The sequence below is a fragment of the Chlorocebus sabaeus genome, chromosome 1 (genome assembly GCF_047675955.1).
Source record: "Chlorocebus sabaeus isolate Y175 chromosome 1, mChlSab1.0.hap1, whole genome shotgun sequence".
In the NCBI taxonomy this organism is placed as follows: Eukaryota; Metazoa; Chordata; class Mammalia; order Primates; family Cercopithecidae; genus Chlorocebus; species Chlorocebus sabaeus.
In genome coordinates this window covers 70,359,024-70,385,739 of record NC_132904.1, presented here as the reverse complement: position 1 = coordinate 70,385,739, position 26,716 = coordinate 70,359,024, and the positions used below count along the sequence as shown (strand labels likewise).

At 44.2% G+C, this 26,716-nt stretch overlaps 3 protein-coding genes across 5 annotated transcripts in view; 1 reads left to right on the top strand and 2 right to left on the bottom strand.

The window, feature by feature from the left end:
* PAAF1 (proteasomal ATPase associated factor 1) overlaps positions 1-4,508 on the bottom strand; it is a 52,827-nt gene extending 48,319 nt beyond the window's left edge. For 2 of the 3 annotated variants that reach the window (XM_038005479.2, XM_038005480.2), the window contains exons 1-2: positions 4,414-4,508; positions 2,664-2,704 (exon numbers count right to left, since the gene is read on the bottom strand). In XM_038005479.2, the coding sequence (XP_037861407.1) occupies positions 2,664-2,704; positions 4,414-4,460 (88 nt within the window). In that variant the 5' untranslated portion in view covers positions 4,461-4,508. The remainder of the gene's footprint in view (positions 1-2,663; positions 2,705-4,413) is intronic. The other variant, XM_008020117.3, reaches the window with a different exon arrangement.
* A 75-nt stretch (positions 4,509-4,583) lies between these two features.
* Positions 4,584-8,690, top strand: COA4 (cytochrome c oxidase assembly factor 4 homolog). Its single transcript, XM_008020114.3, has 2 exons — positions 4,584-4,727; positions 8,057-8,690. The coding sequence occupies exon 2, from the start codon at positions 8,073-8,075 to the stop codon at positions 8,334-8,336; it is 264 nt and encodes an 87-aa protein (XP_008018305.1). The 5' UTR covers positions 4,584-4,727; positions 8,057-8,072; the 3' UTR covers positions 8,337-8,690.
* A 9,366-nt stretch (positions 8,691-18,056) lies between these two features.
* MRPL48 (mitochondrial ribosomal protein L48) overlaps positions 18,057-26,716 on the bottom strand; it is a 79,366-nt gene continuing 70,706 nt past the window's right edge. Inside the window, exons 6-8 of the mRNA XM_008020113.3 lie at positions 22,806-22,908; positions 19,712-19,801; positions 18,057-18,366 (exon numbers count right to left, since the gene is read on the bottom strand). Of these exons, the coding sequence (XP_008018304.2) occupies positions 18,292-18,366; positions 19,712-19,801; positions 22,806-22,908 (268 nt within the window). The 3' untranslated portion in view covers positions 18,057-18,291. The remainder of the gene's footprint in view (positions 18,367-19,711; positions 19,802-22,805; positions 22,909-26,716) is intronic.

Here is a 26,716-nt window from a genome sequence, read left to right as displayed (position 1 = left end):
TACTAAAAACACAAAAATTAGCTGGGCATGGTAACATGCACCTGTAGTCCCAGCTATTCAGGAGGCTGAGGCACGAGAATCGCTTCAACCCGGGACTGGAGGTTGCAGTGAGCTGAGATCATGCTACTGCATTCCAGCCTGGGTGACAGCACAAGACTCTGTTTAAAAACATTGCTTTAATAGTATGTATGGGCAAGATAAATGCAAAATGTTAGGGAAAAGATCTAAAAAAATATAAACCCCAGTTGACATTTTGCTCTTAGATTGCTTTTTTAGCGTAAGTAAAGATTTGCCTTGCTTTAAAGAAACTGTGCCTTTCGGTTATGGTTTATTATAAGAAAGCCAAGGTCCTTGTAATAATCAGTGGACTAATGAAGAGATGGTGAATTTTAATGTATGTTTACATATTTTAGTTAAAATAAAATGTAGGTCTTTTGTGTATTTTTTTTTTTTTTTTAACTTTTATTTATTTATTTATTTATTTTTGAGACGGAGTTTCACTCTTGTTACCCAGGCTGGAATGCAATGGCGCGATCTCCACTCACTGCAACCTCCACCTCATGGGTTTAAGCGATTCTCCTGCCTCAGCCTCCTGAGTAGCTGGGATTACAGGCAGCACCACCATGCCCGGCTAATTTTTTGTATTTTTAGTAGAAACGGGGTTTTATGTTAGCCAGGCTGGTCTCAAACTCCCGACCTCAGGTGATCTGCCCACCACGGCTTCCTAAAGTGCTGGGATAACAGGCGTGAGCCACCGTGCCCAGCCTTTTTTTTTTTTTGGGGGGACGGAGTCTTGCTCAGTCGACTAGGCTAGAATACAGTGGCATGATCTCGGCTCACTGCAAGCTCTGCCTCCCGGGTTCATGCCATTCTCCTGCCTCAGGCTCACGAGTAGCTGGGACTACAGGCACCCGCCACAATGCCTGGCTAATTTTTTGTATTTTTTTTAGGAGAGCCACTGTGCCCAGCTTTTTAATTTTTTTTATTTTTATTTTTTAATTGAGACAGGGTTTTGGTCTGTCTCTCAGGCTGGAGTACAGTGGCACAATCCTAGCTCAAGCAGTTAGAATAGGATTTTTGAACATAATTAAGCACAATAAAATAGGTAAAATAAAATACAGTATTGTCCTTGAATTTTTATGTTACATATGTATGTATATATGTGTATGTATGTGTGTGTATATATATATTTGTATATTTGTGTGTGTGTTTCTTTTTTTAGAGACATGGTCTCACTTTCTGGTCCAGGGTAGGAGATCACGTAGCATGATCACAGCTACCCTGATCAGGGTAGGAGATCCAGTAGCATGATCACAGCTCACTGCAGCCTTGACTTGTTGGACTTGAGCAATCCTCCCACCTCTGCCTCTTGAGTAGCTGGGACTACAGACACCCAACACCATGCCCAGCTAGTTTTATTTGCTGTAGACACGAGGTCTCCCTATGTTCCCCAAGCTGGTCTCAAGCAATCCTCCACCTTGGCCTCCCAGAATGGTGGATGATAGGTGTGAGCCACCACATCTGGCCTTATACTTTAAGATGATTGGCAAGTCACAACACTATAAAGTCAGTCCTTTATTCCACTGATATAAACAATAATCTTTTTTTTTTTTTAAATGATGGGGTCTCACGCTGTCACTCCAGCAAGAGTGCAATGGTTCAATTGTAACTCACTGCAGCCTCAACCTCCTGGGCTCAAGAGATCCTCCTATCTCAGCCTACCAAGTAGCTGAGACTATACAAGCATGCCACTATGCCTATTTTTTTATTATTATTTTTTATAGAGATGGGGGTCTCACTTTGTTTCCCAGGCTGGTCTCGAACTCCTGGGCTCAAGTGATCCTCCTGCCTCAGCTTCCCAAAGTGCTAGGATTATAGGTGTGAGCCACTGTGCCTGGCCAAAACTTTATTTCTCATAGAAATACAATATATCAGCAGCATTTGAAATGAAAGATAATCAGCAAAACAAAACTTTCTCACAGAATTTAGAAGGAAGGTTGATTTGTTTTAGAATGGTACCACATTGGTTACCAATTTGAAAAGAATCCTGTGAATGAAATAAAGAGTGTTGTTCAAAAGAAAAACTGATAAGACTTGGGAGCTTCCTGGATATGGCAGGGTCAAATAACTAGGTTTTTCACTCTGGTGCCTAGAAAAATGATGGTAACTTAAGAAATGAGAAAATCAAGAAAGAGAACTCACTTGACAACAAATGTACTCAGCTTGGTTTTGGACTTCAGTAAGTCAAGTAACTTAAGGTGACAGTGAGACCTTTAAGCAGAAATCTCCAGCAAACAACTGATCAATCTCTGTTTGAACATGGAGAAGTCAGGGCTGGAGCTATAGATCTAGAAATTATCATCAAGAAGGTCCCAGTTAAAGCTGCAGAAGTGCTTAGAATACAACAGCACAGGGTAAGTGATTAATTAAGATGCATCAACAATGTCTCCATGAATCAGTCTGTGGCTTTCAAATGGATAATCAATCTGAAGGCCTTCCCTTGGAATGGAGGAGTTGGGGTGTTAGCCATACAGTACTGACTGGTCAAGCATATTTGCAGACTATGAGTATTATATAAGGAGGCTGGGCCAAGAGAAAATAGGAAGCTTTCTTTTAAGGGTAATAATCCTTCTTCTTTAAAGTGACAGCATATAGGGTATTACCTGGGGGATGACAGCTCAGCCAGGCCTCCCCTTCATCCTTCCTATGAAGAAAGACAAAAGCTTAATTAGGCTCACCCAGAGTTGAACAGGATCCCATAGTTACAAGGGAAGAAAGAAGGTCATGTAACCTCCAGTTTGGTCACAGTACTTAGACATGAGCTAGTTCAACCTCTCATCAGGTATAGATCATTCTAAGACCGACAAACTTTATTTGTTCAAGAAGTATTTGTGGATTAACTATTTAATGAATAGATATCTGTTGGTTAAATTAATGCTCATCTATCAACAGTGAGCTCACTTTGAAAAATCAAGGTTATCTAATTAGATATTTATCAGGATTATTGTAAACCAAGCCCTGTGCTAAGCACTTTCCATATATAATCATTAACTCTCACAATAACCAAACAAGATTCCTTTTATTATTTCGGCACCTGCCCAATCATCCAAATCCTGATCTCTTCACCCTAGCACTTTTAGGGTCTAATGGAAAGGGTCTATGCTTTTAAGACAGAAAGATCTAGGTTGACAGTAACCTTCTATCATTTGACGAGATGCATGATCTTGGGCAAGTTAAGCCTTCTGATTCTGGTGCTGTACTTTCTCATAGGTACCTAGTGGCACTTCATGTTATTGTTCTTTACTACTTATCACATTCTGTGTACTAGCAACTAGTCTGTATTTTAGCCCACCTAAATTAAGTAAGGTATAAATTTAGTAAGATGAAAATTTCTTAAATGCAGAAGGCTGTTTCATTCATCTTCACCATTGTTTCAATTTGAAAAACTCTTACTAGCAGTAGCAGTTGACAAATATGGCACTGCTATATCCATCCTGATTCCTAGAGAAACAATTGGCACAGTATAAGATCAATAAACGTTTTATGAATGAATAGTTGGCTGTGTATTCCTACTTAAGATTTCAGCTTTTCTTTTTTTTTTTGAGATGACTATCGCTCTGTCACACAGGCTGGAGTGCAGTGGTGCAATCTCAGCTCACTGCAACCTCCACCTCCTGGGTTCAACCGATTCTCCTGCCTCAGCCTCCCGAGTAGCTGGGATTATAGGTGCCCACTCCCACACCCGGCTAATTTCTGTATTTTTAGTAGAGACAGGGTTTCACCATGTTGGTCAGGCTGGTCTTGAACTTCTGACCTCAAATGATCCACCAATCTCAGTTTTCCAAAGTGCTGGGATTACAGGCATGAGCCACCGCACCCGGCCTGGATGTCAGCTTCTTAAGAGCAGCAACCATCACTTATATTTAGAGTATACATCTGAGCTCCACCAAGCATCCAGTACGGGGCCTGGACATAGTGTTAGTTTCCTTAATAGTATCGTCCAGTATGCCCAATATAGCATTAGGGGCCTAGGAAAATACAAAGATTCCATCACAGGCACAAAGTGGTGGTGAGTACAGGGACTTCTGGAAATAACTGACGACTAATCAATATTTGCTAAATGACTGCTTGGCCAAGAGCCTTCCTGCCTTCCAGTATCCCTGTCTTTCTCCAACTCACTGATACTAATTCTGACGCGGGGATCACACAACTCATGTGCTCCCTTGGCCTGGGAATAGCTTTTCAGGGAATGACCATACGGGTTTGAGACTTCTTTTTCCGGACCCTGTTCCCTCCATATCCCTCAACAATTGATAACCCCTATTGATATCCTGGACCAGGTATGGCTCTCCTTGACGCAAAAGCAACATCCACTACCCTCCTCCTCTGACTCTGTTCTGGGCCTGGATTCACCTTAGGGCTTGCGCCCAGTCGCTCTGAATCCTCAAAGGCGCCGCCATCTCGACCCCGCCTCCACCAGCCCACCTCTTCCGCCCCTTCCCGGAAGTGGGTCCCCGAGAAGGGTGCGGGCGAGGACAGAGGGTGGGCTCAACACCGAGAGGCCACCAATGAAAACGTGCCTTTTTCACGTTCCCCGCCCCTTCCGTGTGCGCGCTCCCCACGAGGGGCTGGTTCCTGGAAGGATGGACAGAGGACCCTCAACCGCCCGCGAAGCTCAAGCCGCCGCGTAGGAGCGTGTGTTCGGGCCCTCTTCTCCCACCTATTCGGTGAGCATCGCATACCGCGTTCTTCAGAAGGCGTTGCGGGCCCAAAGATGCAGCGATTAGCGGCCGCGCGCGCGCGCGCATGCGTCCTCAAAGTTCAAAGTCCGCGATGCCCCTGAGGCGCTTCAGGCCTCGTGGCTGCCAGCATTTTTCTGCTTTAAGAGCCTTTCCATGACTTCCTAGTTTAGGCCAGCCTCCACGATCCAGCTGCCAACCATCTAGCCTACCCTGATCTCTGAGCAGGGGTCGTCCTCATTTTACTCCGGAGACTGAAGCCAGAAGGTGGTGAGAGGAGAGTACAGTAGCATTTACTGAGTCCTGTTGTAGCCCAAGCACTTTTCATTCGTTAATCTTCATTCTATTGTGCGAATTAAATATTATTAATGGGGAAACTAAAATGAAAAAGTTTACATAGTAAGGCGTAGTGCTGGGATTCGAATACGGATCTCTTGGTTTAGGATCCAAGGCACTTTCCATTCCACTGTTCTTTCTCTAAATTATTTGCTGCTGGCCTGTTTAGGAAGAGAAAACTATCATTTATTGAACTCTTTAGACGTACTAGCCTCCTTACAAACCTTATCTTTTTTTTTTTTTTTTTTGAGACAGGGTCTCCCGCTGTCACCCAGGCTGGAATGCAGTGGCATGATCACGGCTCGGCTCGCAGTGTTGCCCAGGCTGGGCGCAAACCATCCTGCCGCCTCAGTCTCCCAAAGTGCTGGGATTACAGGCGTGAGCCATGGCAGCCAGCTTCATCTCTTTGTTTCCAGAGAGGTTATCAAATGACGTGTCCAAGGACACCAAATGAGGCAGTGACAAAGCTAGGTCCGAGTCTGTTTCAAAGCCCATTTTCCCCCTCCTGCTTAAGTTATACTGCCTCCAAGGCAAATGAGTTGTGTAAAGTGCCTAACTCCCTCTTGTGACTTCCCCATTGCCCTCAGAATAAAAAGTCTTAAATTCCCTACTATGTCCTACAAAGCCCACCAGTTTAATATTGTCTTGTTCTGATACTCTATTTTCCCATCACTGAACTTTTTTTTAGCTCTCATGTATCAGATTCTATCTTAACCACCTGCTCTTCCACTGACCAAAAATAGTTTTCCCATCTCTGGCTAACTTTTGTTCCATATGTCAAGTTTCAGCTTGGAAATCACTTCCTCTAGGAAGCCTTCCCTGCCTATTCCTGCCCTTGTCTGGATTAGGTATCCCTCCACTGTGGTCCCAGTCTTCGCTATCTGTACACTGCATAGTAAACTGCCCTGTCTCCTTGTCTAGGTTGTAAACTCCATGAAGCCAGGAACTTAACTGACTTAGACACTCTTGAATCCTCAGCACTAGCATAGTGCCTGGTACATGATAGGTACTTAATCATAGGTTGAGTGAATGAGAGACGCAGTAAAGGCAATAAGGAGTCCTTCTAGTTTCTTTACAGCCCATCATGGTGAAATTTTTGCAAAGGCTGAAGTCATTTCTCTTCAGACCTTAAGTTCCTTCTGTATGCTGCTTTCTGCTGAGTGTTCTGATGCAGATGGGCATGACCGTTTGGGCAAATAACTACATCTCACATTTTTGTATAGTTTACAAAGCCATCTCACCTTATAGATGCAGAGGCCAGGTTTCTGCATGCTGTATGCTACAGCCACACTGAACTCTATCTTTCCCATGTGCCAAAACCTACCTATATTTGGGCACCCTTTCACTTTGTTTTTTTGTTTGTTTGTTTTGGAGATGAAGTCTCACTCTGTCGCCCAGGCTGGAGTGCAGTGGTGCAATCTTTGGCTCACTGCAACCTCTGTCCCCTGGATTAAAGCGATTCTCCTGCTTCAGCCTCCCAAGTAGCTGTGATTACAGGCACCTGCCATCGTGCCCACCTAATTTTTATATTTTTAGTGGAGATGGGGTTTCACCATCTTGGCCAGGCTGGTCTTAAACTTCTGACCTCGTGCTCCACTTGCCTCGGCCTCCCAAAGTGTTGGGATTACAGGTGTGAGCCACCACATCCAGCCTCTTTCACTTTTTAAACTTTGTTCTTCAGCATAGAATAAGGCTAGTAGGATAAAAGAATGGTTATTTATTTATTTGAAACAGGGTCTCACCATGTCACCTAAGCTAGAGTATAGTGGCAGCATCATAGCTCACTGCAGCCTTTCAACTCCTGGGCTCAAGGGATCCTCCCTCTTCAGCCTCTTGAGAACCTGGGACTACAAGTGTGTGCCACCATGCCCAGCTAATTTTTAAATTTTTTTTCTTTCTTTTTTTTTTTTTTTTTTTGAGGCCTCAGAGTTTCGCTCTTGTTGCCCAGGCTAGAGTGCAGTGGTGTGATCTCGGCTCACCACAACCTCCGCCTCCCGGGTTCAAACGATTCTCCTGCCTCAGCCTCCTGAGTAGCTGGGATTACAGGCATACGCCACCATGCCTGGCTGATTTTGTATTTTTAGTAGAGACAGGCTTTCTCCATGTTGGTCAGGCTGGTCTTGATCTCCCGACCTCAGGTAATCCAACCACCTCGGTCTCCCAAAGTGCTGGGATTACAGGCATGAGCCACCGTACCCAGTCATTTTAAAATTTTTTTGTAGAGATGAGGTCTTGCCATAACCCAGGCTGGTCTCAAACTCCTGGGCCCAAGGGATCTTCCTGCCTCAGCCTCCCAAAATGCTAGGATTACAGGTTTGAGCCATCATACCTAGCTGAAAGTTTAGTTCTTTTTAGGTAGATCAGAGATAGCTTATCTAAAAAGATGACATTTCACCTAATTAATATTCCAATAGCAAAATCCATTGAACTTACTGAATGTTATGTCAAGCATTCTTACATGGTTTATCTCATTCAGTTCAAACCACTTTGCAGGCCTGCTCTCGGCCAGGCCTGGTGCTGGAGGCATAAAGGTAAATCAAGACAAACATCAGCTGGGCACAGTTGGCTCAAACCTGTAGTCTCAGCACTTCAGGAGGCCAAGGCAGGAGGATCGCTTCAGCCCAGGGTTTTGAGACCATGCTGAGCAACATGGAAAAACCTTGTATCTATCAAAAAATCAAAAAAATTAGCTGAGTGTGGTGGTGCACACCTGTAGTCCCAGCTACTCTGGCTGGGGAGGGACTGAGGCGGAAGGATTGCTTGATCCCTAAAGATGGAGGCTACAGTGAGCCTGGGCAACAAAGCAAGACACCCTTAAAAAAAAAAAAACACACACACACAAGCATCTGTCTGCAAGCTTAGAGTTTCCCACGGGAGACATAAACAGGCTGAACGGTGCAGTCTGGTCAGTGCTATTTATAATCTAGGAACCTTACATATTATATCCCCACTCTAACCTTGTCTCTGTTAATGTTCTATAGACTCTCCATCCCCAGGATGTCAACCTCAGCCCCTCAAGGCCATACCTGGACCCAACGGGTGAAGAAGGAGGATGAGGAGGAGGACCCGCTGGACCAGCTGATCTCCCGCTCTGGCTGTGCTGCCTCCCACTTTGCAGTGCAGGAGTGCATGGCCCAGCACCAGGACTGGCGACAATGCCAGCCACAGGTGCAGGCGTTCAAGGATTGCATGAGTGAACAGCAGTCGAGGCGGCGAGAGGAGCTGCAGAGGAGGAAAGAACAAGCCAGTGCCCACCACTGAGACCTCAAACCACCTATCCCCAGTAGATGGCCCTGCCAAGATCAGCACCCAGCAAGATAATAGAGGAAGAAATCCTAAATGCTGGGTGTGGGAGGTATAAAACATAGGGATAGTTTTTGGATCTGGAGTTGAGAGCCATGGGTTTAGACGTGACTGGCACAAACAGCTGTCATATGTTCGTGGTCAGATCTCACACATCCTCAGCTGTCTTGTTCCACCAGTATTTGCCAGGAAAACAAAGAATGTGGTAAGGGATGCTCCCCCACCCCACATCTTGGGTCAGTGTGCCAAGTACTGAGATGATTTTAGGGACATTTTATTTTAAATTAAATTCACAATCTAATGGTAAATTGATTACCTGATTAGTGCCTTACTCTTTCATCACTTGTTCTGGATGTTTCAGTCAGTTTAGTGGAAGGAAGAAAGCAAATGGGGAAACTTTTTATTCAAATATGTTTTTGTTTTGTTTTTTTGAGACGGGGTCTCTGTTGCCCAGGCTGGAGTGCAGTGGTGCAATCAGGGCTCACTGCATCCTTAGTGGGCTCAGGCCATCCTCCCACCTAAGCCTCTCAAGTAGCTGGAACCACAGGTGTGTGCATCACCACACCCAGCTAATTATTCAAATATTGAGTACCTATTAAATGCTAGATTCTGTTGAATTAACAGATACCGAGTCTGGCTTTAACCTGCTCCCAACCCAACAAACACACAAAGTTGGGCTAACATTTTTAAAGTATATTTAACACGAAAATACAGATTTTCAGCTTTTGAAAAGTGGAAAAGCTGTTAACATTGATTTTTATTCCCTCTTAACAATTTGCTGGAGCTGAATAACTCCCCCTTTTAGTAGGTTGTGTTTTCTGATTCAAAACAGTTGCATATCAATTCTCATTTTTCTTCAACAAAACTCTTCCATTCTATTCTATTCTATTTTTTTTTTTTTTTTTTTTTTTTTTGAGATGGAGTCTTGCTCTGTCGCCCAGGCTGGAGTGCAATAGTGCAATCTCGGCTGACTACAACCTCTGCCTCCCAAATTCAAGTGATCCCCCTGCGTCAGCCTCCCAAGTAGCTGGGACTACAGGCAAGCAGTACCACACGCGGCCGATTTTTGTATTTTTAGTAGGGAACGGGGTTTCACCATGTTGGCCAGGCTGGTCTCGAACTCCTGACCTCAAGTGATCCACCCTCAGCCTCCCAAAGTGCTGGGACTACAGGTGTGAGCCACCACACCCAGAGAGTAACAAATATTGCTTCAGGATCGATCTATTAGAAGCCCAAATCTGAGGTATAGTAGGCCTTAAAATTTGCTTTGAGCCTTCATGCCAGTATCTGGGGAAGAAATAAAGAGAAAAGAGAGGAGAAGATAGGAGTTTAAAGAACAATCCTATTTCTGGATGAAGGGGATAACCAGGCAAATTATAAAGACAAATTGCTATGTGTGTGTGCTCAGTGCTCATTCATCAGAGAAAACAAGCAGTGTGCACTGGAGTTTTCAGCAAGAATCTCAAAGAAGAGAAGGGATGAGTTGAGTTGAACTTTTAAAGATGAAGTAGGGCAGACATGGTGGCTCACTTGAGGTCAGGAGTTCAAGACCAGCCTGGCCAACGTGGCAAAACCCCATCTCTGCTAAAAATACAAAAAAATTAGCCAGGCATGGTGGTGCATGCTGAGTATAATCCCAGCTACTTGGGAGTCTGAGGCAGGAGAATCACTTGAACCTGGGAGGTGGAGATGGCAGTGAGCCAAGATTGCACCACTGCATTCCAGCCTGGGTGATGGAGTGAGACTGTCTCAATAAATAAATAAATAATAAAGATGAAGTAGACATTACCTATTTGTAAATTATAGCAGAAAAGATTACCATCCAGAATAAAAAGTACCTGGAAGCCACTAAGAAGCACATAGTTGGATAGAAAAGTGAACAAATAAGGCAGGCGCAGTGGCTCACGCCCGTAATCTCAACACTTTGGGAGGCAGAACTGGGTGGATCACTTGAGATGAGGAGTTTGAGACCAGCCTGGCCAACATGGCAAAATCCTGTCTCTACTAAAAACAAAAAAATTAGCCAGGCATGTGCCTGTAATCCCAGCTACTTGGGAGGCTGAGGCAGGAGAATTGCTTGAACCCGGGAGGCAGCAGAGGTTGCAGTGAGCTGAGATCAAAAAAAAAGTGAACAAGCCACAAAACATAGAAAACTGTAAATATGCTCTACATCATGGATAATCAGAGAAATTTCGTTTTTGTTTTTGGTAGAGATGAGGTCTCAATATGTTGCCCAGGCTAGTCTCAAACTCCTGGGCTCAAGTGATCCTCCCACCTCAGCCTCTCAAGGTGTTGGGATTACAGGTATGAGCCCCTGTGCCTGGCCAGAAATGTTTTGTTTTTGTTTTTGTTTTTTATGAGACGGAGTCTCGCTCTATCGCCCAGGCTGGAGTGCAGTGGCCGGATCTCAGTTCACTGCAAGCTCCGCCTCCCGGGTTTACGCCATTCTCCTGCCTCAGCCTCCGGAGTAGCTGGGACTACAGGCGCCCGCCACCTCGCCCGGCTAGTTTTTTTGTATTTTTTTAGTAGAGACGGGGGTTTCACCGTGTTAGCCAGGATGGTCTCGATCTGCTGACCTCGTGATCCGCCCGTCTTGGCCTCCCAAAGTGCTGGGATTACAGGCTTGAGCCACCGCGCCTGGCCCAGAAATGTATTTTTATAAGACATATATACTATTAGGTTTATTGCAGCATTGTTTATACTAGTAAATGGTCCCAATGTCAATTTCCATCAGTAAGGACTCTGTGTATTCAAATCTTTTACAATAGGAATGTGTGTATTTTGTGTGAGTAAAAATAGTAGGCTATGGAGGAGGGGGTGATAGCAACAGAGAGAAGCATAAAAGGCCTCTTTAGCAGGAAGGATGGCTTCCAAACCAGCTAAGTGGAGCAAGCATGTTTTGGAGGACACTGGCTCTAATAGGGAGTTAAGCACGGTGTGGATCACAGAATGTATTTGATCAGGCAAAGAGGACTGTTGCCATACAAGCCTGTTCCCTCAGATAAAGGGATAATTCGTATGTCATAAGCCAAATAAATGAGGGAACGAAACATACATAGCTAATAATAAAAAGTGTTAAAATTTATTGGGCATTTAACTCAGACAGTCTGGTTCCAGAGCCTGCTCTCAATCCCAATGATGTGCTGCCTTCACATCCTAGTTATGCCACTTACTAGCTTTGTGACTTTGGACAAGTTACTTAACATCTCAGGATCTGTTTTTACCTGTGTAAAAATGCAAATATAGTACCTTTTTCACAAGCCTCAAAACTAATATAGGCCTTCCTCATAGGATTGTTGAAAGATTGAGTTAAATATTGGTTTAGCCAAGGAACAGCATCTGGCACATAGTAAGTGTTCAGTGAACATTAGCTATTACCATCATCACTATTAAGTGTGCTAGGACTGTCCTGAGTTACATTATCTAATCTAATTTCTAATCCTCTGAACATGGCATTCGCTCTCCTTTAGATGAGGAAATAAAGGTCAGACTGGGGATCAGACTCCCAAGCGTGTCTTGCTCTAAAGCCTAGGCTGTTTTCTACCCTACTCTCACAAGCATCTGGTGCCCAGTGCAGTGCTTAACACACAGTAGTGAGTAACCACATTGACTGTGTAAATATTACTTTGCTTTTGTCAGCACTTTGCAAAAAGGAAATTAACTTTTTGCAATTAATTAGTGCAAGTTGCCCACTGTGATATAGATTGGTATGTTTTTCTTTAGTCTCAGCTTTGCAGCCCACAGTCTAGGAGCTGGACTTTAAGGTGGTTCATACCTGTCCCTATAGGATCTAACTCTGGCAGCTTTGGGTTGCCTCTGCTTAGAGGCTTGGTGCCAGGGATGAGTGGAGAGACCTCTTGGCTTGATGTCTCTCTTGGCTAGGCCTAGGGCAGACTCATGGTTTAGCTCTTCCTTTCAAGGTCCTTGGCTGGGGACTTGGCCTTGTGCTTGGTACAAAGGTGCACTGCAATGCGTTTTACTACATGACTAAGAAGATACTCCTCCCACCCTCTCTCCATAAAGTTGCCAGACTAAGTCCTTGAGCTGCTGACTTCAGAAACCCAAAGAGAACTGAAGCAAGTCCAGACTGAATCCTTATATTTTCCTGTAGAAAATGCTGGGGCTCCCTTCTCGCTCAGCAAGGACTTAAAGCAAGCAGAGGAGGTAGCAGGGATGCTTCCCTGTCAGCAGCTATCTTTTGAAGGGTTTTCATTCTTCAGATCCTGGACACTCAATGGTGAGCTGATTTTCTTTTTTTTTTTTTTTTTTTTTTTTTTCTTTTTTTTTTCTTTTTTGAGACGGAGTCTTGCTCTGTAGCCCCGGCTGGACTGCAGTGGCCGGATCTCAGCTCACTGCAAGCTCCGCCTCCCGGGTTCACGCCATTCTCCTGCCTCAGCCTCCGGAGTAGCTGGGACTACAGGCGCCCGCCACCTCACCCGGCTAGTTTTTTGTATTTTTAGTAGAGACGGGGTTTCACCGTGTTAGCCAGGATGGTCTCGATCTCCTGACCTCGTGATCTGCCCGTCTTGGCCTCCCAAAGTGCTGGGATTACAGGCTTGAGCCACCGCGCCCGGCCAAGCTGATTTTCTAAAATGAGCTGAAATGTCTGAGAATGAAAGTTATTCCAGAGGGATTATTATAGTCAAATGAATCATTTCAGATTGCGGGAAGATCAGACACATGAAAACAAAAATTCACAAAGAGATCAAAGTACAGATTAAACAAGCACAAGACACATTGGCTACCTCTGTATGCAGTGTCTCTCCATCAGGATTAGTTCTAGGCACACCCAATACAGGCTCAGAAAGCTTTCCTTAAGTACACTAGAAACAGAGGGGACCCAGGGGCCTCAGCATTGCTAGTATCTGAGTGACCAAAATACCTAGATTTGTTTGAATGTGTCTAAAACATACCTTTTCAGAATCCACAGCTGGCCATTTCCAGGCTTCCATGGTGGAGGAACAAGTCATCCTCAGCCAGAGGAAAGGGACAAAAACATGAAGCTGAGGAATCTGCTGGCCTCAACTAGGAAAACTGCCCATTTTACCCAGGCATCCTATCCTTCTTGAAAGTTAGTGATCTGGCCAGGTGTGGTGGCTCACACCTGTAATCCCAGCATTTTGGGAGGCCAAGGTGGGTGGATCACCTGAGGTCAGGAGTTCAAGACCAGCCTGGCCAACATGGTGAAACCCAGTCTCTACTAAAAATACAAAAATTAGCGGGGTGTAGTGGTGGGTGCCTGTAATCCCCAACTACTCAGGAGGCTGAGGCAGGAGAATCGATTGAACCTGGGAGGCAGAGGTTGCAGTGAGCCGAGATTGCGCCATTGCACTCCAGCCTAGGTGATAAAAGCAAAACTCTTTTTTTTTTTTTTTTTTGAGACGGAGTCTCTCTCTGTCGCCCAGGCTGGAGTGCAGTGGCCGGATCTCAGCTCACTGCAAGCTCCGCCTCCCGGGTTCATGCCATTCTCCTGCCTCAGCCTCCCGAGTAGCTGGGATTACAGGCGCCCGCCACCTCGCCTGGCTAGTTTTTTTGTAGTTTTAGTAGAGACAGGGTTTCACCGTGTTAGCCAGGATGGTCTCGATCTTCTGACCTCGTGATCCGCCCGTCTCGGCCTCCCAAAGTGCTGGGATTACAGGCTTGAGCCACCGCGCCCGGCCAAAAGCAAAACTCTTGTCTCAAAAAAAAAAAAATAGTGATCTATATAAAAATCCTTTTTTAAAAATTTCAGTAATGTGCACTCAACCAGGAATTGTGTGACCTTAAACCATCCTTGGCTCTGCCACTGGCTAATTAGGTGACCTTAGACAAGTCTCTCTCTCTCCCTGGGCCAGTTAGCACATTTGTAAAATGAAGACCAAAATAGTTTATCCCCAAGGTTATGTATTGATTGATAGAGCCAGGATTAGAACCCACCTATTCTGACTCTCAATCCACTGACATTCCTTCTTCTCTCCTGCCTATCCTTTGTGATTTCATGGCACTACTAGGAATAATTTAACCCCAACTAGGATATTCAAAACTAAAAGTAGCTGAAGGAATGAACTACTGATACATGTAACACAAGGGATAAAACATTATGCTAAACGGATGAAGTGAGACAGAAAAGAATACGTACTGTATATTTCATTTATATGTAGTACTAGATAGGCAAAACTAATCTATGGCAGTAGAAACGAGGTTAGTGGTTACTTCTTGGAGAAAACGTGAAAGATGGCCGTATGCAGTCACTCACACCTGTAATCCCAACACTTTGGGAGGCTGAGGCAGGCGGATCATGAGGTCAGGAGTTCGAGACCAGCCAGTTTGAGACCAGGCTGGCCAACATGGCGAAACCCTGTCTCTACTAAAAATACAAAAATTAGCCAGGTATGGTGGCATAATGCCTGTAATCCCAGCTACTCGGGAGGCTGAGGCAGGAGAATTGCTTGAACCCAGGAGGCAGAGGTTGCAGTGAACAGAGATTGTGCCACTGCACTCCAGCCTGGGCGACAGAGCAAAACTCCATCTTGGGGGAAGAAGATTATGAGGGAACTTTTTGGGGTGATGGACATGTTCTTTATCTTGATACAAGTATGGGTTTCATGGGTAGGTAGATGTATTTTCAAAATTGATCAAATATATGTTCAAGATCTGTATGTCATTATATATAAATTATACCTCAATGAAAAAAATCTTTTAAAAAAGTATGCCAAAGAAGTTTTAGAAGGGAAGGAAATATAACATTTACTGAACATTACTAGTTCATTTTTTATATATATATATATATATATTTTTTTTTTTTTTTTTTTTTTGAGACGGAGTCTCGTTCTGTCGCCCAGGCTGGAGTGCAGTGGCTGGATCTCAGCTCACTGCAAGCTCCGCCTCCCGGGTTTACGCCATTCTCCTGCCTCAGCCTCCTGAGTAGCTGGGACTACAGGCGCCCCCCACCTCGCCTGGCTAGTTTTTTGTTGTTGTTTTTTTTTTTAGTAGAGACGGGGTTTCACCGTGTTAGCCAGGATGGTCTGGATCTCCTGACCTTGTGATCCGCCCGTCTCCGCCTCCCAAAGTGCTGGGATTACAGGCCTTGAGCCACCGCGCCCGGCCCGTTATATATATTATCTCCATCTCAAATCCCTAAAAAGGGATTATGCTCATTCTTCTGATCAGAAATCTGAAGTTTAACGGGCTAGAAATGAATAAATGTGGAAGCCAGGCACAACTCAGGTTTGTTTGCCTCTTTTCCTTTAGCAGGTTGTCTCAGGGAGGGAAGGGAAGGCATTTTCAACCTGGAGCCAGAAGACTTGTGTTCCGTGTGGTTTTTCTGCCATGTGATCGTAAGAACATCCATTTCCTTCTGGACCTCCCTCCAGAAGAGTCAAAGCTCAGAGTTGTTTTGTAACCCTGAGGTTCTGGCAATCAGAATATCTCCAGTCCTTCTTACCAGGATAAGGCATTAAGAGTAACTTCCATTTGTCTCAAGGCAAACTAATCATGAGCAACAAAAGCTCTCTGACTCTGGTGAGAGCATAAATCATCAACTAGGTCAGTGACACAAGAGCTCCAAGGTGACAGAATCCAGCTGCCTCCTGTGTAAGAAGCCTGACTCATCCCTGAGTGATGTGATAGAAAAAGACGGATTAGGAATCAAGAGATTTGAATCCTGCTGCCCCTCTGCCAGTGACATATCCCATGACCCTGGGCAAAGAATTGCCCTCTATGGGCTCCTAACCTGTACTAGCTAAAAGAGACAATTAGGTTGGCTGGATCCTAAAGTCCTTAAGCTCCAGTGTCTTGTCAATTTATGAAATCCTGATTCCTGCTTCCATATATTGATAACAACTGAGCAACTGGAAAAGACTGCTATTTTTTCCAGGTTTCCAAATGGAAAACATGTGACACTGCCCATTGCCCATTCTGATACAGAGGCAATACACATGCAGCTACCCAACTCTGCCATTGTAGCATTAAAGCAACCAGAGACAGTATGTAAGTGAATAAGCATGGCTCTGATCCAATAAACCTTTATTTCAAAAAAACGGAGGGGTTTTGGAACTAGATAGAGCTGGTGACTGCACAACATTGTGAATGTACTAAATAAATGCTGAATTACTCAAGTTTAAAATGTTTAAGGCCAGGTGCGGCGGCAGCTCATGCCAGTAATCCCAGCATTTTGGGAGGCTGAGGTGGGCAGATCGCCTGAGGTCAGGAGTTCAAGGCCACCCTGGCCAACATGGTAAAACCCCATCTCTACTAAAAATACAAAAATTAGCCGGGCGTGGTGGCAGGCACCTGTAATCCCAGCTATTCGGGAGGTTGAGACAGAAGAATTGCTTGAACACAGGAGGCAGAGGTTGCAGTGAGTCGAGATGGCGCCATTGCACTCCAGCCTGAGCAACAAGAGCAAGACTTCATCTCAAAAAAATTAAAAAAGCTGGGCGTGTTGGCGGGCGCCTGTAGTCCCAGCTACTTGGGAGGCTGAGGCAGGAGAATTGCTTGAACCCAGGAGGCGGAGGTTGCAGTGAGCCAAGATCGCACCACTGCACTCCAGCCTGGGTGACACAGCGAGACTCCGTTTAAAAAAAAAAAAGTTTAATTTTGTATATATGAATTTCACCTCAATATATTATTTTAAAAAAAAAAACACAAACAGGCAGTGGGTAGGATTTTGTTCATGGGCAGTAGTTTACTGACACCTGACCAAGATCAACTTTCAAGTCTTTGCTTAAACTCAATCCAGAGTAACTTAATTAGCAGTTATGTAACATCTACCTGAATACTTATAAGTCACTTATTACCCCCACAAAGCATTTTATTTCACTTATGGGCAGAATCTGTTTCTATCTGGAGAGTTTTTTCATGTACAAAGCCAAAATGTCCCTCTCTCCAACTTCCACCCATAGAGAGTTTACTTATGTTATGATCCTCTGCTTCACTACAGGACACCATGCCAGATTGCTTTAAAGGATGAATTCACTCTAATTGGAGAAATGTGGAAGGGGAACATGCTTCTGTGCTAAAGCATCAGGCAAAGAGAAAATAGAATCTCTTTTTTTTAACAAAAAAAAGAGAAAGGATCTTACTCTGTCAGCCAGGCTAGAGTACAATGGCAAAATCATAGCTCCTGCAGTCTTGAACTACTGGGCTCAAGCAATCCTCCTGCCTCAGTCTCCCGAGTGGTGGGACTACAAGTGCATACCACCACGTCCAGCTAATTTAAAAAAAAATGTTTGGCTGGGCGCTGTGGCTCACGCCTGTAATCCCAGCACTTTGGGAGGCCGAGGCGGGCGGATCACAAGGACAGGAGATAGAGACCATCCTGGCTAACACGGTGAAACCCCGTCTCTACTGAAAATACAAATAATTAGCCAGGCGTGGTGGCAGGCACCTGTAGTCCCAGCTACTCAGGAGGCTGAGGCAGGAGAATGGCGTGAACAAGGGAGGCGGAGCTTGCAGTGAGCCGAGATCATGCCACTGCACTCCAGCCTGGGCAACAGAGCGAGACTCCGTCTTGCAAAAAAAAAAATGTTTTTGGTAAAGACAGAATGTTGCCAGGCTGGTCTCAAGCAGTTCTCCTGCCTCAGCCTCACAAAGTGCTGGGATGAGAGGGATGCACCACCGTGCCTGGCCAGAATATAGAATCTCTTAAAGATACTCCACAGGATGGGCCAATTTCTCTCTCACACACACACATACATATACATATCAGCAGCAGATTTTTATTAGATGGAAGATAACAAGGGTTGCCTCATAGATAAGTGGTAACAAATGGCAAGTACAGCCATGCCACAGAGGAGTGAGGACATTACTGGCTATGGGAATGGGTACTTATGAAATCTAAGGGTCAGGTCTCCTGATGAACTCTGACTACCCAGTAAGCTCTTCTCCTTGGCACTCAATATGACCATTGCGGGCATGAAAGAGTCTACAGTAGCTAGTTCAACTTGGCCAACAGTTCTTCCAGTTCTGGTCGAGCTTTGAATCGTCCCTTGAAATCTTCTTCAGTGTGCTAAGGAGAAGAAAAAGAAAGTAAGTAGAAATCACTGCAGAGCTTTTAGTTATCCAGATATGCACAGCATCCAGAAAGGGACCATGAACCAGCTCTGTAGAGAATCATTCAGATTCAAGTAACTTTTATTATCTACTATGTAGCAGACTTATAGTATAGTATAGTATAGAGGATTCAAACTTGAATCAGATTTCCTCCTTGCTTTCAGTGAACTTGCAGTCTAGTTAGAAAAGACAGATATATGAAGATTTAATGTCAAAATGCTATAACTATCACAATAGAAGCATTTAAAAGAGAGAGAGAGAATACCAAAATTATTTACATAGGAAATAAAACAAACAGGGATTGGACTGTTTTAAGGCAGCATGACCAGCACGTAGTGTCTCTGTACCTAGATCTGTATGAAGCCCAAATACTAACCAGAAGAAGCTTGACAAGCATGGACTCAGAACAAGCAGAACTGGATGGAGCAAATGGTACCAATCTAAGATGACCTTATACATCTGTGTCATAAGAAGGATCATCTTGGCAATTGGACCCAAATACTCAGTATTTAGGCTAAGATTCCTAATGTTCTCCAAGTTTTCCATGCCTGACCAAACATCCTATTGACTAGCATTCTTTATGAAATATATTTAGTCAAGCTACAGTCAAGACTTGAAGATCCAGGAACCTTTTCTCTAACATATATTTTCCTATTTGTGTTCTGATTTATTACACCATATACTATCTTAACCCATGTTCTTTCTTCCACACAACTGTCTGAAAGGAGAGAATTCTGGGGCCTCATAGGCTCACCACCAACATCAGGATGCTGTGTTGAAACTCAGCACTCATAGGCCACAAAGCATCATCCCTGATGCCTCAGAAGCTGGACTAATGATCACAGTGTCATCAGAGTATACAACTTTTCTGATTATTATTTAGGCCACATTATCCACATTTCTCTGTTCTTTCCAAAGCCAGTCCAGATGTGTTCTTTTTTTTTTCTTTTTTTGAGATGGAGTCTCGCTCTGTCGCCTAGGCTGGAGTGCAGTGGCACGATCTCGGCTCACTGCAAGCTCCACCTCCCGGGTTCACGCCATTCTCCTGCCTCAGCTTCCCGAGTCGCTGGGACTACAGGCGCCCACCACCACGCCTGGCTAATTTTTGTATTTTTAGTAGTGACGGGGTTTCACCATGTTAGCCAGGATGGTCTCGATCTCCTGACCTCATGATCCACCCGCCTCGGCCTCCTAAAGTGCTGGGATTACAGACGTGAGTCACCGCGCCCAGCTCAGATGTTCTTATCCTTATTTTGAGCATATGCAGGCCAGCAGGGGCCTCTTCTCAAACCAGCACCTACCTCCTTCACTGACAGTCTGACTCCTTCAGGAAGATTGCTTTGGATTATTTCCAAGAAAATTTCTGCAAACGTAGCACTCAAACCGCTGATCTGCAAAATGAAAGAAGGCGCTCTAAGAGGTGGGAGGAGCTGAAAAGGAGGTAACTGGGCAGACATGGTATGGGTTCAAATGCCAGCTCCAGTAGAGTCTGGAGAGCCCAAGCGTGGAAGATTAATACCAAAACTGGTTTCTGAGCCTGGCCTCTACAGGATTTCTCCTGCCATCTGCAAGGTGCTGAGATGGTCACTGCCAATATCCGCTCCTGTGGGCATTAGATGTCATTACTGGACCAAGAGGTTTTAAAGTCCAGGGTCTCTTTCAGTTGCCCAGACTGGAGTGCAGCAGAATAATCATAGCTCACTGCAGCCTTGAACTCCTGGGTTCAAGTGGTTCTCCCACCTCAGCCTCCAGAGTAGTTGGGACTACAAGCACGTGCCCCTAGTCCCGGCTAATTTTTTATTTTTAGTTTTTGGTAGAAACAGGGTCTTGCTATGTTGCCCAGACTAGTCAAATTCCTGGCTGCAAGCAGTCCTCCCACTTTGGCCTCCAAAAGTGCTAGGTTTACAGGCATGAACCATGGCACCCAGCGCAGGCTGACTTTCTTATTTATTTATTTATTTTTTTTGAGACGAAGTCTTGCTCTGTTACCCCCAGGCTGGAGTGAAGTGGCACCATCTCTGCTCACTGAAACCTCCGCCTCCCAGGCTCAAGCAATTCTCCTGCCTCAGCCTCCCAAGCAGCTGAGATAACAGCTGGCTAATTTTTGTTTTTGCTTTGTTTTGTTTTTGAGATGGAGTTTCGCTCTTGTTGCCCAGGCTGGAGTTCAATGGCGCGATCTTGGCTCACTGCAACCTCCACCTCCCGGGTTCAAGCAATTCCCTGCCTCAGCCTCCTGAGTAGCTGGGATTACAGGCATACGCCACCACGCCTGGCATGGCTAATTTTTGTATTTTTAGTAGAGACAGAGTTTCACTATGTTGGCCAGGCTGGTCTCAAACTCCTCACTTCAAGTGATCTGCCTGCCTTATTCTCCCAAAGTGCCGGGATTACAGGCGTGAACCACCTGCCTGGGCACACTGACTTTCTGATTCAACTCAGTTTTGCCCATATCCACGCATACCAGGACCTGACTGGTGTCAAACACTGTGCTAAGAACACCAAGGTGAATCAGATGTATGGTAAAAGGGCAGGCAGGGGGGCTGCAAGGACCCACAAGAAAAATTCCTACCCAACTCAACCAAGGAAGGTCAAAAAAAGCTTCCAGAAGCATTAGTATCTTGGTGAAATCTTGAAGAAAAACAGGAGTAAACTAGGAGAATTCAGCAGTCATGTGGAGGATTTCGAAGGCAGAGGAAACAACATTCAGTAAAATGTGGGGGCATAAGAGTGTTAGGAAATTAAAACTAGCTCCATTGGCCGGGCACAGTGGTTCACGTCTGTAATCCCAGCACTTTGGGAGGCTGAGGTAGACAGATCACCTGAGGTCCATAGTTTGAGACCAGCCTGACCAACACGGAGAAATCCCATCTCTACAAAAACACAAAATTAGTTGGGCATGGTGGCATATGCCTGTAATCCCAGCTACTCAGGAGGCTGAGGCAGGAGACTCACTTGAACACAGGAGGCAGAGGTTGCAGTGAGCCGAGATCTTGCCATTGCACTCCAGCCTGGGCAACAAGGGTGAAACTCCGTCTCCCAAAAAAAACCCAAAAAATACCTAGCTCCATGTGTGGCTGGAGTAAATGGGCTGTGAAGAGGAAAAGCAGGAGAAGAATCATGAAACCACCTGAGTACCAACCTAAAGCATTCAAACTATTCTATGGGCTTCTGGCATGTCAGATCTGTCACAGGATATATTACAAATAATTTAGTCCTGATAATATTTTAAAAGCCAAATATTATACTTAGTTATTTTTTAAATTAGCATATTTAGACTTAAATTTAACATTCATTTTATTACCTTGCTGTATGTTCCTTGAGTAGATAAAAAAAGGGTGATGCCCATACCATGGAATATTATTTGGCAATAAAAAGGAATGAAGTACCAATACAACAGAGATGAACCTTGAAAACATTCCTCTACGTGAAAGAAGTCGGACACAAAAGGCCATTTAATGTACAATTCCATTTAAATGAAGAGATAAATCCACAGAGATAGAAACTAGATTAGTGGCTGCAAGGGGTTAGGGTGACCAAGAAAGAGGAGTGACTGCTAATGGGTGCACAGTTTCTTTTAGCGTGATGAAAATGTTCTAAAATTGATTGTGGGGATGGTTGCATAACTCTTTGAAAATACTAAAATCCATTTTTATTGTATACTTCAAATTGGTAAATTGTATGATGTGCCCATTATATATCAATTAATGCTCTTATTAAAAGGGGGATGATGGTAAAGCTGGCAAGCTGTGTATTTTTAATACCTCTGGGTGCCCTCATGGTGGTGTGGTTGGCACCCATCATTATCTGCAGGAAGAAAAGAGGACAACTACTAGAGATCAAAGGAAGGCAGCCACTGAGGGGTTTCAAGCAGGAAAATGACATGATCACTTGGTATGGGGGTAAAGTGAAGTGGATGAATCTGAAAGATTTTTAGGACGTAGAAGCTATAGAATTTGGTGAATGAATGGGTATCAGAAGACAAAGAAGGGTGACACATTAGGCTCAAAGGTGGGGAGGGTTACAGAAAAACAGGAAAATCAGTCCCTCTACAACTAATTTTGCATAGATGGAGTGCAGGGAGGACTCCTGTGGATCAAAGTCGAGAAGGCCAGTAGACAACTGGGTATCAAGTTTCAAGCCTCAGCCAACAGATCAGGACTAGAGGTGTATACATCTGGGGGTTATCAGTATTAAATGATGGTCACTGAGGCCTAAGGAATGAATGAGACTGCATAGAGGGAAGGTATTATAAAAGGAGAGATGGAGGCATCAATAACTGAACACTGGAGAATACCATTATTCAAGAAAGAAAAGAGCATAACAGAAAGTGAAAAAGTGGACAGAGAAAAGAACCAGGAGAAGCAAATACATTTTTTATTCTCCTGGAGTGCCTACCTGAACCACTCGCTCATGGGTGGTAAGCACTGAGTCCAGTAACATTTTGCTCCCTTGGTCCTGCAAATGTAACACTTCCATGGTTTTGGTTGGCATCGCATAACTGTGGGAAGGAAGAGTCAACTATAGTGAGTGTTCACTGAAGCCAGCAGACACTTCAATCATAGTAGTCCATAAATAAGTATAGCCAGTACTGCATGTGATAGTTCCCAGAATGTAGGGGATGCTTATCTACAACCAGGAGCAAAGTAACTAGATCCCTCTTATCTCCTTCAAAAGTCTCTAAACTCCCTAAACAAATACACCATGTTTAATGCGGTTCCGCATCTCTAATCATACTTAATACAATACTCTGAATAAAACCTGGTGATTAATAAATAATTTGTTGCTACTGAAGAATAGCCCATTCTAAAAGAATCAAGCAGCCAGGTGTGGTGGCACACACCTGTAATCCCAGCAATTTGGGAGGCCAGGGCAGCTGGATGGCTTGAGCTTGGAAATTCAAGACCAGCCTGGGCAACACAGTGAAACTCTGTCTCTATAAATACACAAAAATTAACTAGGTGTGGTGGCACACACCTGTAGCCCCAGCTACTTAGGAGGCTGAGGTGGGCAGATTGTTTGAGCATAGGAGGTCAAGGATGCAGTGAGACAAGATTGCACCACTGCACTCCAGCATGGGCAACAGAGGGAGACCTTGTCTCAAAAAAAAAAAAAAAAAGAAAGAAAGAAAAAGAGAATCAAGCTCATCACTAGGTATGCTTTGGAGGTTAACCTTGGGTATTTAATCTGTTCTGGAGAAATAAGGCATGAAAATTAATTGTTCTAGAACAGGATTTCTCAACCTCAGTGCTACTGACATTTTAGACCAGATAATTCTTTGTTGTAGGGGCTGACCTACATATCCATATACATCCCTCTACCCACTGGACATCTGTAGTATACCCCAAGTGGTGACAGTCAAAACTACCTCCAGATGTTGTTAATTTTCCCCTGAGGGGCAACTTCTCCCAGGTTAGAGTTTATGCTTACTAAAATCGACTTCAGCAAGCCCACATGTTGCAGTGAAAATAACACGGAACAGGAGTCAAGTGTCGGCGCTGCAACTTATTAGCAATATTTACTCAGGTAAGTCATTTACCCCTCTAGGCCTCAGTTTCTTCAGGTATAAACAAGATAATGATCTAGACCTATATCAACAGAGAATTGTGAGAACTGGTGTGTTAATGAGGTAAGACCTGACTAATGGCTACATGGAAATATGGTAGTAGTGTTGTGTTCATCTTATCAAAAAGTTCATCAAACTGAAGATAAATGAAAAAAGATTCCTAAATTTTCATGTGTCACAAAATCATCACTTAATAGCAAGGGGCATGACCCTCTATAGGTAGACCTCTACAAAAGAAGTTTAGTGTAATAGGCCAGGCGCGGTGGCTCACGCCTGTAATCTCGGCACTTTGGGAGGCTGACGTGGGTGGATCACGAGATCAGGAGTTTAGAAGTAACAGTAAATGGACTAGAGACATGACAGTCAGTCCTGGAGTTAGATATTGGCTCTGCCAATTATTACCTATTTGAATTTGGAAATTCAGGTTTCTGAGTCTCCATTTCTTCCGCTATAAATTGAAAATAATAATACCTAATTCATAGAGTTGTTGCAATGATTAAATGAGATTACATATTACATAAGTAATTGCCTGGCATACAGTAAATACAGCCAGTAAATGCAAGGTACTGAAAATTCTTTCAGGTAGTTTTTCTAAATAATATCCCTCCTGCTTTTCAGCATTATCTCTGATCTCCTCTTCTTCTGATTCAAACACAGTAATAACTTTCCAACATAAAAAATGGGGACACAATCATAGACTTCTTATGGATGTTCAAGTGAAATAATTGTGTTTCAGAAAAGTAAAAACACCCTAAAATACTATTTTTCTTTTTTGGCATTCTGCAGATAGGACTGACTGACTAAAGTGAGAATTGTCCATCCCTGCCACTAATAATGGGTTTTATTCTTTAACACTTACTTCAGCAAAATTTCATTGATTTGTTTACTCATTCACTCAACAAATATTTACTAACAGCCTGCTCTGTTCTAGGCACCCTGATGGGCAATAAGAAGTCTATGCATGTGATGGCTCACGCCTGTAAGCCCAGCCCTTTGGGAGGTTGAGGCAGGTGCATCACCTGAGGTCAGGAGTTCAAGACCAGTGTCAACATGGTGAAACTCCGTCTTTACTAAAAATACAAAAATTAGCCTGGTGTGGTGGCAGCCGCCTGTAATCCCAGCTATGCAGGAGGCTGAGGCAGGAGAATCGCTTGAACCTGGGAGGTGGAGGTTGTAGTGAGCTGAGACCATGTCACTGCACTCCAGCCTGGGCAACAGAGCAAGACTCTGTCTCAAAAAAAAAAAAAAAAAAAGTCTATGCAGCCAGGCGTGGTAGCTCCCACCTATAATGTGAGCACTTTGGGAGGCCAAGACAGGAGGACTGCTTGAGCCCAGAAGTTTAAGACTAGCCTGGGCAACCTAGTGAGACGCTGTCTCTATTTAAAGAAAAAAAAAATGTCGGCCGCCTGGCTCATGCCTGTAATCCCAGCACTTTGGGAGGCCGAGGCAGGTAGATCACCTGAGGTCAGGAGTTTGAGACCAGCCTGGCTAACATGGTGAAAACCTGTCTCTACTAAAAATACAAAAATTAGCTGGGTGTGGTGGCATCACTTGAACGTGGGAGGTAGAAGTTGCAGTGAGCCAAGATCATGCTATCTCACTCCAGCCTGGGCGACAAAGCAAGGCTCAGTCTCAAAAAAAAAAAAAAAAAAAAAAAAAGGTCTATGCTTTCAAGGAGCTCACTGTGAGTGTTTTAAAGAGATAAGTAAGTATACAAACATTGTACTACAGTAAGACAAAGGCAAGAATAGCTTTGTGCCAAATACTATAGGGACAAGAAGGGGAGGAAAGGGGGACTCAGGGAAAGCCTCACAGGAGGTAGTGATTTATCAAGATGTAGAACAGGCCTTTATGTATGTAAGAGTACATATGGGTTTTTTTATTTTTTATTTTTATTTTTAGTATCTACACTATTTTGTACCTTCCAAATTTTCTGCAATAAACATTGCTTTGATGAACAGACAGCAAAATGGAAGGAAATAAATGAAAGAATTTCAGGAGTCAACCTAACATGACAAAATAATGCTATTTAGGGGGAGTATTGCCAAGAAAGGGACACGAGGAAGTCTGCTGGGGTGCTGGGGAGCTTCACTTTATACAAGTTATATCTCAATTTTTAAAAATGTAAGTAGATGTTTTAAAAAGAGAAGAGTAGCCTCATAGCGAGGGATGCTGAATGATGCTTTTACTCTCAGCAGAACACAGGGGCTGGTTCAACTTCAGGCTTGGAAGCTGCTCCCAGATGAGTGAGATTTCCATCTCCTCAGGCAGCTGCTAGGCAAAGGATGCAGGCAAATTAAGGGACCCACTTGAGAGGCCTCTTCTTCGCCTCTCCTGGGTGAGTTGTAGCTGCAGCAGTGCAAACCATTTAGAGAACAAAAGCTGGCATCCTGCTGTCTAGCCCAATTCCATCTCAAGGTCACGGCCATCATCCCTACCCACCCTCCCCCGAGGAAAGATGGATTAAGATGAAATGAAAATCAGAAGAAAAGAATTTCATCTCTGAAAGGCTGAGCAGTGAGATTGCCTAACAATATGACAGTCTGAAAACCTCAATCAATGCAGAGAACTGAGTTGCTAAAAACAAACAGCTCTTTATGCTCTGAGCTGTTTGAAGCAAAGAGCCAGCAAAGAGGCAAAAAGCAGCACATTCATCCTGCTGTTCTAGGAATTATGTCCGCCATGCCTGTTAGAATTCAATCCAAATCAACAAGTCTTTATTCAGTGCCTACTGCGTCAGGTA